At 31.5% G+C, this 14606-nt stretch overlaps 1 protein-coding gene across 1 annotated transcript in view; it reads left to right on the forward strand.

Moving 5' to 3' along the window:
• Positions 1-808: 808 nt before the first annotated feature.
• Positions 809-14606, forward strand: part of GCN1L1 (eIF-2-alpha kinase activator GCN1) — a gene marked incomplete at both ends in the record, with an annotated part of 30229 nt that continues 16431 nt past the window's right edge. Inside the window, 12 exons of the mRNA XM_051219030.1 lie at positions 809-933; positions 2735-3017; positions 3565-3960; positions 4749-4943; positions 6147-6396; positions 7042-7163; positions 8302-8419; positions 9229-9408; positions 10527-10747; positions 12982-13116; positions 13867-14139; positions 14388-14603. Of these exons, the coding sequence (XP_051069615.1) occupies positions 809-933; positions 2735-3017; positions 3565-3960; positions 4749-4943; positions 6147-6396; positions 7042-7163; positions 8302-8419; positions 9229-9408; positions 10527-10747; positions 12982-13116; positions 13867-14139; positions 14388-14603 (2514 nt within the window). The remainder of the gene's footprint in view (positions 934-2734; positions 3018-3564; positions 3961-4748; positions 4944-6146; positions 6397-7041; positions 7164-8301; positions 8420-9228; positions 9409-10526; positions 10748-12981; positions 13117-13866; positions 14140-14387; positions 14604-14606) is intronic.

Consider the following 14606-nt stretch of genomic DNA (forward strand, 5'->3'; position numbering starts at 1 on the left):
TAAAACCCTTGTTAGTCAAAATATTTCATCTGTTTTTGTTCACTATTTACTGTTACTACTGTTCATTACTAATAGGATAGTATACTGTTAAACAGGTTATAGCAAAGCAGTATTGTTTAATCTGCTTAGCAGCACTAATGTATTTAAGCAGAATACTTTTCTACCCATAGTAAAACTTGAATTAGATCGACAAATTAGGCTTCAGATTTTTAATTGAGCATATATCGGTAACGAAATACAAGTACATATATCAAGTTTTAAGTTAGATTTATTATATTCTGGTTAGAAATATCATTCGAATGCTCAAAACAAAGTAGAACGGAGTTAGAACCTATTGTCTAATAATCTTTCAATCCATTAACTGGTCATTTTCTGACTCAGAATGCAAAATTTTCAAACTACCGTTAGGAAGCATATTCCACACAATTGATTTACACTTTTGTAAAACTCTTACACACGTATATTCTTTGTCATTTATTCTATTTCTTCAGTGTCTTTACAAGCTGGTCGAACGAATACCTCGTGTAATTGAACTAATTAGACTACAGGAAAAATCATCCACACCTGACTCAAAATCTATTCAAGATTCTACTGAGCCTACAGATATCGACATCACATTGGTTGATAAGAATTTAACAGAATCTAATCTCAAGGATGAAGCGAATTTTGATGATGGTGAGACTGTCATCCCACCTGAAAAATCTGGTGATGGTAAACCCAGAAAAAATTGAATAAAAATCAAAGACGTAAACAGAAGTTGACTCAGTCAGTTGCAGCTGCTGCGGAAAAGCATCAAGTCACTGAGCAAATGTGTACTAAACCATATTCTTCTCCAGCTGATTGGCCAAAATTATCCATTTGGTCTTTTGTACAGGTTCGTATTTGGATCATTCGTAGCGATCGATCAACTCATATAGCTCAGTTAGCTGAACAGTAAGTAGGTTGATGTATTTCTTTCTTTTAAAAATGAAGATTATCAATAAGTTTGTGATTTTCCATCAAAAGAAGTAATAATCATAAACTCATCAATTAATAACTAAAAAAACATGCAACAGAGACGGCAACGACTTCACATAAGACTATAGAAGCATGTGTTTTCGACAGACTAAACAGACGATATTCCAACATTCGTCAGTGAAGTTCATTATTCATAGGTGTTCCACAAACCTTTTGTGATTTCTGTCTTTCAAATTTCTTGTTTCAATATGTCTTTCTCCCCTTTTCTCAGACACACGTTCATTCTTTCATCTTAATCACAGTATTCCTGCAAAACGCTTTTTGAATTGTCGTATGAAAGACGAATAAACAAAGTTTTGAATTATTAACATCCCATTTTCCTCTCTCTTTGTATTTTTTAAACATCACTGTGAATCACTAAAATTTAAATCATGATAAAATCTTCAAGCTTCTCTAGTCAAATAAATCGATGTTAGATGGTTGGAAGTATTCGGGATGCGACCCTAAATCTAGTCTTCATACTAATTGAAACTTGTCAACAAGGTTTCTCTGTTATCTTGAAAAATATGTGTTCCCTGTAGGATTCGAACCAATGTCCTCCAGCTCCAAAGTCTACGACATTGTCATTGAACTATTTAAACCGTGACTGACCTTATGTAAGACTAAAATATTTACATCATATTTTGATCTCTGATTGGCGATTGATATCATGTTTATCTAGTTGGTACGTTTCTATCAACTCGAAGTAATATAAAAACATGACGTACGTCATGTGACCAATCAGTATTGCGTAACTTTCTTTCATAAATTTAATCTAATAATCGATTATTATTCGGTTTTCCAGAGAACATTTAGAATTACTGTCATTTGAAACATACCATTTCACCACTCTAATAACTCAATTATGTCATATCTCGGATGACGGCATTTGATTATGAGTTTCTAAGTCCCACAAGGAGTTGAACTGATTCCCTTAAGATTCCAGATAAACTTTGATGATAAGTGTCAACTAACACACAAAACCTAAGTCTACGAATTCCTGCCGATTGCTTTGAGCCAATTTAGATGAATCTTATATTCACTATAGGATATCTGTTTTGTAAGTTTCGAGCACATGGAAGTGGTTGTAAATCAACTTTGCTGGAAAAGATTGACAATTAAGTTTATTTTTATGGTTGAAAAACCGACTGCGAAGCGTCACTAGTACCTAAGTTCTCCAATATACATGACAATAAGTGAATTCCCGTTTGATTATTTTAATATTCATTCTCACAAGTAGATTTTCGATGCCAACTTGGACCAATACACATTTGTATCCGACGCTAGATCGATTATGACTGACTAAGAATCAATATATCTCTAAATTTATTTGTGTAAGATGCAGTAAACCAATCACTCGTAACTTTCGAGTAAATTTTCAACTAAAAAGTGGTAAATTTCTATTGTGATGAACTTCATTTACTTTAATGTCCTTGTATGTGTATGGATCAGCAACCAAGTAAATAGCCTGTACGCTAAAACAAATATATCACACATATGTATTAGTTTATATTAGACATTTACAACGTAGAACTTGGTAGGCATGTACATGGGTTCAAGTTGCCATACCCCATTAGCACAGAGAGGTAAAATTGTTAATTCAAATCCCAGAATAGTAGAGTTAGTAACAGTACGAGTGGTGATAGAAAAGATAATAAATGTATGGAATTTTTTAGAAAAATTGACAGCTAATTAACGAAATGATAACACTTAAAAAATACTACTTTTCTTTATTTAGAATATGGCATTCACTTCAGTTAGATACAAAATGTGAAAATACAAAGTTATTTAATACAAAAATACAAAACGGTATAAGAGCACTTTTGGAAAAACCAAATGATACTGATCTGTTGAATCCAATGCTCCTTGCTCAACGTCTACTATTAGAAGCAACTCGTCCTAATGTTTCAGTTCAGTTAGGCATAGCTGATGCATTTGCTTTATGCCTTCTTGATCGTAATAATGATGAGATTAGTGTGGCTTTAGATATGTTGGTACATATGTATCATGTCATGTTACATGTAAGTTTTTTTTTAAAGCTAACTCTACTGACGTTTTTATTATTCATTTTGTTCTTCTGTGATATTATGTTGTAGGTAACCAGTTATATATATATATATATATATATATATATATATATATATATATATATATATATATAATAGCTCTTAGCTTCGATTCTTTGAGCAGTGGATACGCTGGTCAATTCGAGAGAGGAATCATAGTTTGTAAAATTTATTCAAGTAAACAAAATAAGATTATACTAATCGAACCAACTATCCCTAACACTATCATGAAAATGTCCATCGAAATAGTAAACATTTCAAAATCATTCTAAGCAGAAACGCAACTGATTAACAACCACACATTTGTTTTTGTTACTAAACGAACTTAACCTTAATTAGTTGCATTCACAATTATGAATAAAATATTCATGAACTGATTTCATGTATTATTATCGTCTACTTTTCTTTTATCGTTTACGTTTTATTTAATTCTTGTTAGGATTCCCACTCTTGACACTTTTTTACAAATAATTTTTATATTATTGTTTCATTGTTTCAACAGCGTGATCCTGCTGTACACGATAGTATGGGTCGTATACTTTGTCCTGAGTCACCTGACAGATGGCGTGAACGCATTGGTCTTGCCGTGATCTTGACACGACTATCTGATGCACCTGCTGTGTCATTATCAACATCATCATCATCTACGTCACAAATATTATTTAGGCAAAGTCTATTGATTGGTAGTAATGAAGAAAAAACTGAAGATAATATCAATCCTAACGGTTTCGACACGGAAAATTTCTCTTCTACTAGTGATGATATGTCAAACCAATCACCAATGTGGTTGCTAAATATGTTCCGTTTTCTTGTTAGTGATGGATTGAATGATCGTAATACAGCAGTACAATCGGAAATGCTTCAAGCAGGTTTACGTGCTGTCCGTAATTTTGGAAAGGTTTGTGTTTATTACTTTCCATATTTATATGTGTGTATGCGTATAATTCGGGATACTTAATTCACTAAATTATTTTCTTCTGCTCTCGCTCTCCCGTACTTATCAATGTTAAATCATAATTAGATTTTTTACGCAAAATTATCTCATTCTGAAAAGACAAACAACATTCTAAGGTGAAAATTCTGTCGTTTTATTTTAACATTATTGTCAAGACTGTGATCATATAAGATGTTACTAACTGATTTGTTATAATATTTCAACTAGTGTACGGAATAAATCAAATGTGAAAACTTATCTTGTATTTTATTAACTAGGTATTTAAGTTTTTGGTACAAGCCATCGAAGTAGATATATAGATGTTGAAAACAATTTTCGTTTTTCAGTCGTCCAATATAAAGTATATGAATTATGACTGACTAGTGAGTATTACTCGAAGTATGTTGAAGGTATGTAGATCTACACATTGTTTTTCTTACCTTCAACCGTATAAAAATACATTATTTCTTACTTAAACCGATACCTATATTCACTAGTTCGTACATTTTTTTTTACAATTTCGAACATGTAACCCTCAGATATTGAGTGAACTGTATCCTCATTCACTGGAAAACTCGATAAAGCGCATATCATTATTCAAAAGACTTAGATTCAGTCTAATTAATTACATTTAGTAAAGTTAACCTGAATTCCATTTTCTCAGACGATAGTTTACATATTTCATTAGTCACTGTATGTTTATTGGATATTTTAAATAAAGTTTATTTTCTTCTATTTGTTTACTTCTCTAGCAATATATTGGTCAAATTTTGCCAATACTTGAAAACTATGTAAATAAAGCTCCAAATGTCCCTGAATTAGACTCTGTTCGCCAATCTATACTCATTTTAACTGGTTCGCTATCTCAACATTTAGATTCTACTGATCCAAGAGTTGGAACTATTTTTAATCGTTTGTTGAATACATTGAGTTTTCCATCAGATTTAGTAAGTAAATTAATTTTGTGTTATGTGATTTAACATCTTGTGTGTTAGAAATAATTTTTTTTGCGTAGAATGTGTTTAAACTAAAAAAAGGTAATCTATTAATTTCTTTTTACTAAGCATTTAAATAACGGAGATTTGTAGCTCGGATGAGTGACTTTGATTGTGCTGTGTTCTCTTAACTGGGTATTTTAATCCCAAAGCTTTCTTTGTCATTATAGGCGACATCAACAGCTGTTGCTTCACAACGCTAATAACAGTAGTAGGTGAAAAAATTCAGAATTTGTGACTGTGTGAAAAGCAATACTAAGTCATCTGGACACACATTACTCGAGTAGAACAACTAAACACCAGATCAGATGTTATCTAAACACGCTAGATAAAAGATTCATTCGTTTAGTATCGAATTCATTTTAAGTATACTTGTATTTTTTTCAACTCAAAAACACTAACTATTGAGATTATGTGATCCCATTTAATTACTTTCTTAGCTGATGAGAATTCAACTGATTTTTTTCAAACATATCTACCTTAATTTAAAATCTTGTGATTAACCGAAAACTTTTATTTTATCTTTAATATCATGCCTATATTCCTTTATAATTATTCATTAACATATATTTCTGACCTCGGATACTACCTGGGCGCCCAGATTAAAACAGATTTTTTTTCTTATGAAGGTCGCTCTTTAGGCCTTCTACATAACGGCCCAATCCACAAGTCTGTGGGGCGACGTCATATGATGAAGTTCCATGGAAGAAGCTGAACAGAATGGATTCGTACGCCGTTCGCTACCTTAGGATCCTGAAACTCATGCAGACCATTGGTTGAGAATCCGGGTTTTCGAACTCCTAGATGAACCCTCCATATCCACAGCTCAAGCGATAGATGTTCGATTTTCACCTCTTTCGTAAAAAGTATTCTTGCTTCTAGAAAGTAATAAGTAAGAGCTACCTAGTAGTAGCTATAAACACATTGCCACAGGAGAGCATTTGAGAGAGAGAGAGAGAGAGAGAGAACGAATTCTCCCTACCTTCGGCTATACTAGGTTGTTTAAAAGCAAATGTTATCCACAATCTTATTTGTCTATTTGTATGGCGAGTACATTTTCGGTGTTCCAGTTTCGTACCAGGTTTTATACGCATTAAATAAGAAAGGAAATAATTATTCTGATGTACATTTTGAATTTACGCATATTCTATTTAGGTTCAACAAGCTGTGGAAGACAGCTTAGCATCACTCATTGGTAAACTATCTGAAGAACAAACTGCAAAAACTATTAATAAGCTAATGACTACTCTGTTAAGTAGTAATAATTATGCTGAACGTCATGGTGCAGCTCATGGGATTGCAGGAATTGCTCGAGGGTTAGGCATTATGTCATTAAAGCACCATGGAATTATTGATAAAATTATACCAGCGTTGGATGATACTAAAGTGGCTAAACGTCGTGAAGGTAAGTTGTTCTCCTGGAATTAAATTGTCTAAAAAGCTAGTAATTTCATTTGATTTTTGATTTTACTTCGACGTTAAAATAAAATTTGTATTTATATGACATGAAAACCGTTCGATTGAGTTATTAAACACGAATTGAAGTAACTTTCAATATTGCATCCTGTCAGTAAATAATCATTCGATATCGGTATATATTTAATCAGGGCGGTGGCTCAGTGGTTCCCGGTAAATCCGAACGAAGACTATATATATATATATATATATATATATATATATATATATATACTTAAACACCAGGTTACCAAATGCTTTCAACATTGCATTGCACCAGAGTTAAGTAAAAAACAAGTTCCTGTTAGTTTCAGAAGTGATATTTTTGGTGACCACAAGTGTAAATAAAAAAGTTATTACTTACATTCATAATATCATAATTGAGTACTTATGAAAACGTCTAACAGCTATTCAGTTCTTTTTAATATATTGTAGTTATATTTTCGGATAAACTATTCAGTTTTGAGAATTCGAGTTAGTTTCAACTGTAATATGCTTCGTATCATTTATTTGATTCTATAATGTTTATACTTTCCTATGTAAAGCTTGAAGACTTTCTTCCGGAGAATATCCCTCCTTCTAAAATATCTTTTAGGTGCATTAATGGCTGTTGAACGACTTTCTCTTGGAATGGGACGTCTTTTCGAACCATACGTTGTCCGTCTCATTACACCTCTATTGAATACATTTGGCGATACAAATCCTGGTGTAAGAGAAGTAAGTTCTATTTATCAAACTCATCTACTTAGCAATTCCTGAGGACAATGGTTTTTAAAAAAATGAAAATTGAAATTTTAAACATTCTTGTAGTAACTTTTATCAGGTTTTCGCAATATTACAGACTACAATACCTAGACTTCAATTATTCACCTTGACATAAACACAGAATGTATGTACATAACCTAGATTTTCGCAAAAACGATCATTTCTTTTCAATTAAAATTTTCGTCATGAGCATGGACTTATTTTGTAGTCTTGCAAGATGGACAATTAAATTTAAGATGTAATTAGTGGTAGTGAGTCATAAAATAACACTACTATACCTTGTAAACTTTCCTTTTTTAGTCAGGAATGTAAGCAGTAAAAAAAGCTCTCGATTGGTCAAACAATTGACTGTTTAACAACGTGTTATTGTTAATCCCTTTGTTTATATGCAATACCTTGTTACCTGCACTTACTATTGTTAATTATACTGTTAATAGATCAGTACTCCTAATATTGTTTATACTATTCGTTCAACCAATAATCAAGACACGAGTTTTTTTTCGTACGTGGTTTGATCAAATAATTTAGATTATAAATAAGATGGGACTATTTCTGACGGGCAAAACAAAATATACACTATGTCATAACTGTGTCGATCTAAACAGCTTATATATTCTTTCAATTATTCTTCATATGAAACGAAATCCAATTTATTTACGACATGAACATTTGTAAAATAGTATCTGAGCTGAATTTATATGGTAAGAATTAGTGGTGCCACATAAAACTGGCCATGTTGAGAGATATAAAGTATTTTTAATTATATATGTCGAAAAAGCAAGTCAAATAGAAATCGTGTTTCAGTACAACTCTTAAGTTCTATGAATTATCCGTGTTCAAAAACACTCATTTGTAATAGGACATCTGAAATAATCTGCAAAACTATTTTAATCTCGTTATCGCATCCTTACGGCGCTTTAGCTGAATATATCCCCATAACTGTATAGTATCGTTCAGTACAATATCTATATTTCACTGAGTGCAAAAGATCCAAATTAGAGTTTTCATCATATCAATTAATTCATTTAAGATGGTTAATCTATTTTTTCTCTCTCTGGTCTGTTTCTCTCTCTCACACACATGCTATCAGGCCGCTTCAAATGCTGCACGAGCGGTTATGAGTAAATTAAGTGCACATGGTGTGAAATTAATATTACCAGCACTACTTAAAGCTATCGATGATCAACAGTCTTGGCGTACAAAAGCCGGTTAGTTATTCTTGATGTAACAGTTCTCAGTTTTTATCTTTTTATATTAAATCATATAAGTGGCTCAGTGATCTTTTCGTGTTAATATAATATTTATTATTAATTCTTACTTGATAAGTTTTCAGTCTTCAATTTTACAGTAAATTTCGTACCATTAATTAGACTTTCTGATATGATACATGTAAACAGAAAGCGGATATTTGTGTAATTGTCACATATCATAGCATGTGGTATAGTTTGTATCACGCTCTGATTCCATCAGCTTTCATAAATTTATAGTGTATATATCTTATATGAAAGTGTTTACTAATAACGGTGGCGAATCTCTTCTTAAATAAGAATGCCCGTGATTTTAGAATCACTATTTTAAGGGATTTGTTTAAAGTGTTGCGCCATAGAGGTCCGCATCAAACGTCACCACCTTACATAATTACGAAAACAAATACTGTTGTATTTTATGATAGATTCATCTTGAAACTATCATTAGACTTAGATGTCATTTTCTCGAGGATATTTCCTGAAGTGACTTGCACCTGAATGGTCGTTGTTGCAATCACATTTATTTGATTGTTCATCTAACTAACTAGTGTTTATGACAGCTAACGGTTATAAATTGAAATCATATACAAAGATACAAGTATCTTCACTAACCCATTGGTAACTGGAACCAATGCTTATTTGTCCCAAGTTCTACGTTGTTTTTGACTGACTGACCATTAATATCTCAGTTTATTGAGTAAAATATATACTATATTTCTCCTTATACTTCCTTTTATTGCTTTGTTAACCGACATCATCAATAATGACAGAGGCTGTAGATTTGCTTGCATCGATGACGCATTGTGCATCAAAACAGTTATCTGCTTGTTTACCTCAAATAGTTCCCCGATTACTAGAAGTGTTAGTGGATTCACAAGACCGTGTTAAACAAGCTGGTGTTAGAGCATTGACTCAAATTGGTAAAGTGATTCGTAACCCTGAAGTTCAAGGTATGTTACGGCGTGGTATATAAACAATTTTTTTCTAACTAACTTAGCGCTTAATAGTTGTCATTGGTTTTTCTTATTTCATTGTTATTGTCATTGTGTATTAACTGTATCGTCCCTCGCTTTTTTTGGACATCTGTAAACAAATAAACTTAAACACAAATGAATTCATACTGTTTCCGCGGTTTATAATTAAACTATTTAACCTACTGAAATCATCATTCAACAACCATAGATTCATATCACTTAACATAATACAATTGAAAATTCTGATTAGTAACAATTCGAGCAATATTTAAGCCCAAATCATGACGTCTACAAAAACTTAATGTGTGCCTATTTTCACTGTTGTTAGCTGCGTATATTTTTTTCACTGGTCTTGTATTGTAATTACCTAACTTGTAAATGTAACATGTTGAACAATGAAATTAACAAAATTGAATCGATTAATGTCATTATAATTTTTTAACTTTTAAGTAGAAATAGTTTGTCTACTATTCTTCTGTCTAAAACTATCGACTTTGAAGCTACTGTTGACTTCTGGTACATCAGTGAGTTGCAGCTGATAATTCACATGAAGTCGATGTTGAAAAACATAAAACTAATGGGTTCATGTATGGACATTGCTGAGAAATCCCATAATATAGCGAATCGCCCCTCCATTGCTTCCAGGTTTTTAATGGTAGTCAAACTAACTATGAAAATTCTACAATCTCCACAAATCCCCGTGTATTAATGAATATCTATTTACTAAGTATTCTAGTTTACCATGACATGTTTTTATCCAGACTACCTAAGGTTCTTAACTATGTATTACAGTTATATTCTATATTTCAACAAAACGAATTCCTCTTGCTAACACTGTCCAATTAACAATTATTGAGACGATGGACTTATTCCATTTGTATGTGTATTGATGCAAACCACTAAGCCTTCTTCCAACCTATTTCTTGTAGAAAACTACTTATAAATATCTTAGATGTAGTAATTATTTTGTGTACACGTTCCATTAGTACATCGGAAAATGTTTTTAATTTAATAAAAAAGTACTAAAAGACGAAATTCTACTTTACTTTCATTTGTTCACTGAACATTTTACTGAACCGCTTTCTTCTATTTAGCTCTTGTCCCATTACTTACTAACTGTCTTCAACAGCCATTGGCAGATAAAACACCTTGTTTAGCAGCACTTCGTGATACATGTTTTGTGCATGTTCTTGATGCACCAAGTCTAGCACTTATACTACCAGTTATACAACGAGCATTCGCTGATCGATCTACTGAAACACGTAAAATGGCTGCACAAATTTTCGGCAATTTACACAGTTTGGCCAGAAAAGAGGTAAGCTGATTTTTGCCTTAAAATGATATTATTATTATTATTTTGTTGAAGAGAGAACAAGCACAAGGATTAGTGCAAAATAATCTGAATTCATCTTATTTCTTTATGTTCTCATCAGTTACTTACAACATATATAATATTTTAAAACCAAAATTATCATAGGAGTTGACATACTTATAAAATACGAAGGTGAGTAGAGAGGATTATGTATATCATGATGTAACGAAGATTTTAGTTAAGTTAAGATCATAAACATTTGTTTCAGATAAACATAGTTTGAGAGGGAAAGTTTCAGAACATTGAAATAGTGATTTAAAATCATACAGTTAACAAACTTTGAATAGTTGCGTAGTGAAATAACTATGAACAGATTAATGGTAACGAAGAATATTATGATTTGAAATCAGTCAGCTAGAATTTAAATTATGAATTCAAGAAAAATGAAACTGATTTAAAAACTTGAGAAAGTATCGGAATAAAGAATGGTACAATAAAATGGATGTTATATTACCAAGGGAAAAAAAGTTTTATGACTGTTACATTTTTAAACACATTAATCTAGTTTCAAACGTTCGATCGTTATAACTTCAGCAAATTTCAGAAGACTAGGATTTTATTGTTTGTTAATCAACTTGAGAGATTTCAGCGTATCAACTTGATGTTCATGTATCAAGATATCTCAAGTTAACACTATTGAATACCTTTATTCCTCTTGACTCCGAAACTTCTGGAATACGTTCTTTGAATCGGTTGTAAGCCCTTCTTTCTGTTCTACCAATGTTATTGCTTTGGCAGATGCATGTGAATTTCTGTACACAGTTGATGTTAACATGAAAGAGGTACCTATTGTGTTAAAGAAATATTGCTTTGCAGAAGATAACCAATTTAGCTCCAAAATATGTCTTTTTTAATGTAGTTTTTAGTCTTCTGTTGACTGCTCCTGTAATATAGTCACATTTGAGTAAAAGTATGTTTTTATTTATTATAGTTTCTTTGACCTGTTTGTTTTCACATCTTCCATATTTCTCGATAAATTTTTGTGGTCATCCGTTGTTCCTTAAACACTTCTCAACTTTCATTAGTTCCTCTTCTAGGGTATTGGGAGTACGTATGCTTTCTGTTCTGTAAAACTTTTAATCAATACGTTTTTGTAACTGGGTGGGCTATGAGCTATTGAGATTAGAATAAATTCCATACCATTTTTCTCTATAAACTGGACATTAGACTGTGCCATCGTTCCTCTGGTTTATTACGGTATAAAGAAGGTGGAGCTTGTTTTCGTTTTCATGTTCCATAGTAAATTGGGTATTGTTATAAACTTCGTTGAAGTCTCAGTAGATTTGTTGCATGCTATTGATGATCATATACGCTGAAGATGTCATCATACATTCAATAATACACTATTTCACCGGTCGCTTCTTTAAGCTTGGTTCTTTCAAGATTAGCCATGAAAATTTCTTCAGATTTATATCCATTCACTTGGTTTTAAGCCACTCATGTTTTCTTATATCACATTTTTTCAGTGAATAAAGATGTCCAATATGTTTCCTCATAATTATCGTATATGTTGTTTAAAGTTTCCTGATATTGAACTCAACGTCTCGATATTCACATTTGCCCTAATTACGATAGTAGCAGTATTTCTTTACCACTCCCTCATATGTTTAAAAATTATGCAACAAAATTTATTGATTTCCTTTTATACAGTTATTTCACAATTAACCATTAATTAACTAAATCAAATGTGTATTTATTTCAAGAAACAAACTGACTACTTTATTTCATACTCATAAATTGAATAAGTAGTGACCTCCTTGTTTTTTTTAGTGATTTGAATACTGCGTTCCTGTTTTATTCGGTATTTTATATTGTTTGTCTTACATTTCGATCTTTCTATATTTGAAAAATGTTCGCTTTCGGTCAACTAATGTTATACTATTTCGCGCATGAAATTTATCAATTACAAGTTCTTTTAGAAATGGGATCCTAGTGGAGTTTAATCGTAAAGGTTTGTTTGTTCTTTTGAAAAGTATCATCAGCAAAAACTTCAGATGGAAGTAGGATCTTATGTGCATGGATATGACGTCTCAAATTAGCGATGTAAATTGAAAATTTTATTGAAATCTGTTGTTTTTTATTTTGAAATTTTGTACATTTCTTGTTATTTACTTTACTTTTGTTAAATTACAATGAATAATGCTGAATCTTTTTTCTTTTTCAAATTTCCTACTTAGGAGTTAGCACCTTATGTAAGTACTATTCTACCATTATTGAAAACATGCTTGTTGGATGCTGTCCCTGAAGTACGTTCAGCTGCGGCTGCTGCACTTGGTGCTGTTGTTCGAGGCATGGGTGAAACTTCTTTCTCTGTAAGTTAATTAATTTACATTCGGTCTGTATGTTCAGGTTTATCTTTTTATTAATAGAATTATTATAAAATGAATTCATTGACTTCTGAACAATAATAAGTGGCTAATTCTCAGGCAAATAGAACTTCATAATATTATTACATAAATGTTTCAAACTAAGCTGATAATATTATTGTCGGAATAATGAGTTACATATGTGGCATAAAATGGATTATTTTGCATTACACTTATTCTATAGTTAATGTTTTAATATCTCATCGCTTTTCATAAAATTGATAAATAGTTACAATCTCTTTCTCAAGATTCTATTAGTTACTAGTTCATGATTACTGACTGTGATTACATAATACAGCTTACTTATAACTAAAATAATATAAAATGTTGAATGTTCAATATTTAAAAAATAAACTTCATTTCCCTACTGAATAGAGATTTAATTTAATTTAGTCCATTATTTTGATTCTGCACAAGTTTCAACGATAGGGTTATTAGAAAAATTTCACTGTTAAGTTCAACTCCATCTGTTTACCAATAATATTAAAATATAGAATTTATTACTTAATACTAGTACACTAATCATGAAATATTGTTTTACTTTTAAGGAATACTTTTACCGGAAATGTTTGAGCTGCAAACTTTAGACATATAAATAAGGATTTTACGCATAACTTCTTCAAGTGATAATCGAATGAAGATAAAGATTTAATCTCTTCCGTTGTGCTTGGTTTTTTTTTGTTTTTGAAAATCTAGGAACTACTTCCATGGCTTATGTCAACTCTAACGTCGGAAACATCATCTGTTGATCGTTCTGGTGGTGCTCAAGGATTGGCTGAAGTACTTGGCGGTATGGGAATCGAAAAGTTACGTGTTGTTTTACCCGATTTAATTAGAACAGTTTCATCTGAATCTAAATTACAACCACATATTCGTGATGGTTATTTAATGCTATTCATTTATTTACCAACTGTATTTCAAGATGATTTTGCTGAATTCATTGGACCAATTATCCCTACTATTCTTAAAGTAAGTTATATCCTAGTTTGTTGCATTACTACAATCTTTTTCACTCTAATGCAGTGTGTATATGTTTACAAAAAATCTGTTTAGATGAGTTTTACAGATGTGTTGGTTACAGATTTTGTTGATCTCCAAAAATACCTTTGGATCATATACTACATTTTCCTACAATTGTTTTAAACTGACTTCTAAACATTTCTTTGTAAATTTATTATTTTCTTCGTTAATCTCTTCCCCCTCCTTTATACTTTTAGTCATTATCTGATGAAACTGAATTTCTGCGTGAAACAGCATTACGTGCAGCTCAACGTATAGTCCATATGTTTTCAGAAACATCATTAGAATTATTATTGCCTCAATTAGAACAAGGAATGACTGATTCCAATTGGCGCATACGACATTCATCTGTCCAATTGTTAGGTGAACTATTATATCGTATATCTGGATTATCTGGTAAAGGAACTACAAAAGTA

The sequence above is a fragment of the Schistosoma haematobium genome, chromosome 3 (assembly GCF_000699445.3).
Source record: "Schistosoma haematobium chromosome 3, whole genome shotgun sequence".
In the NCBI taxonomy this organism is placed as follows: domain Eukaryota; kingdom Metazoa; phylum Platyhelminthes; class Trematoda; order Strigeidida; family Schistosomatidae; genus Schistosoma; species Schistosoma haematobium.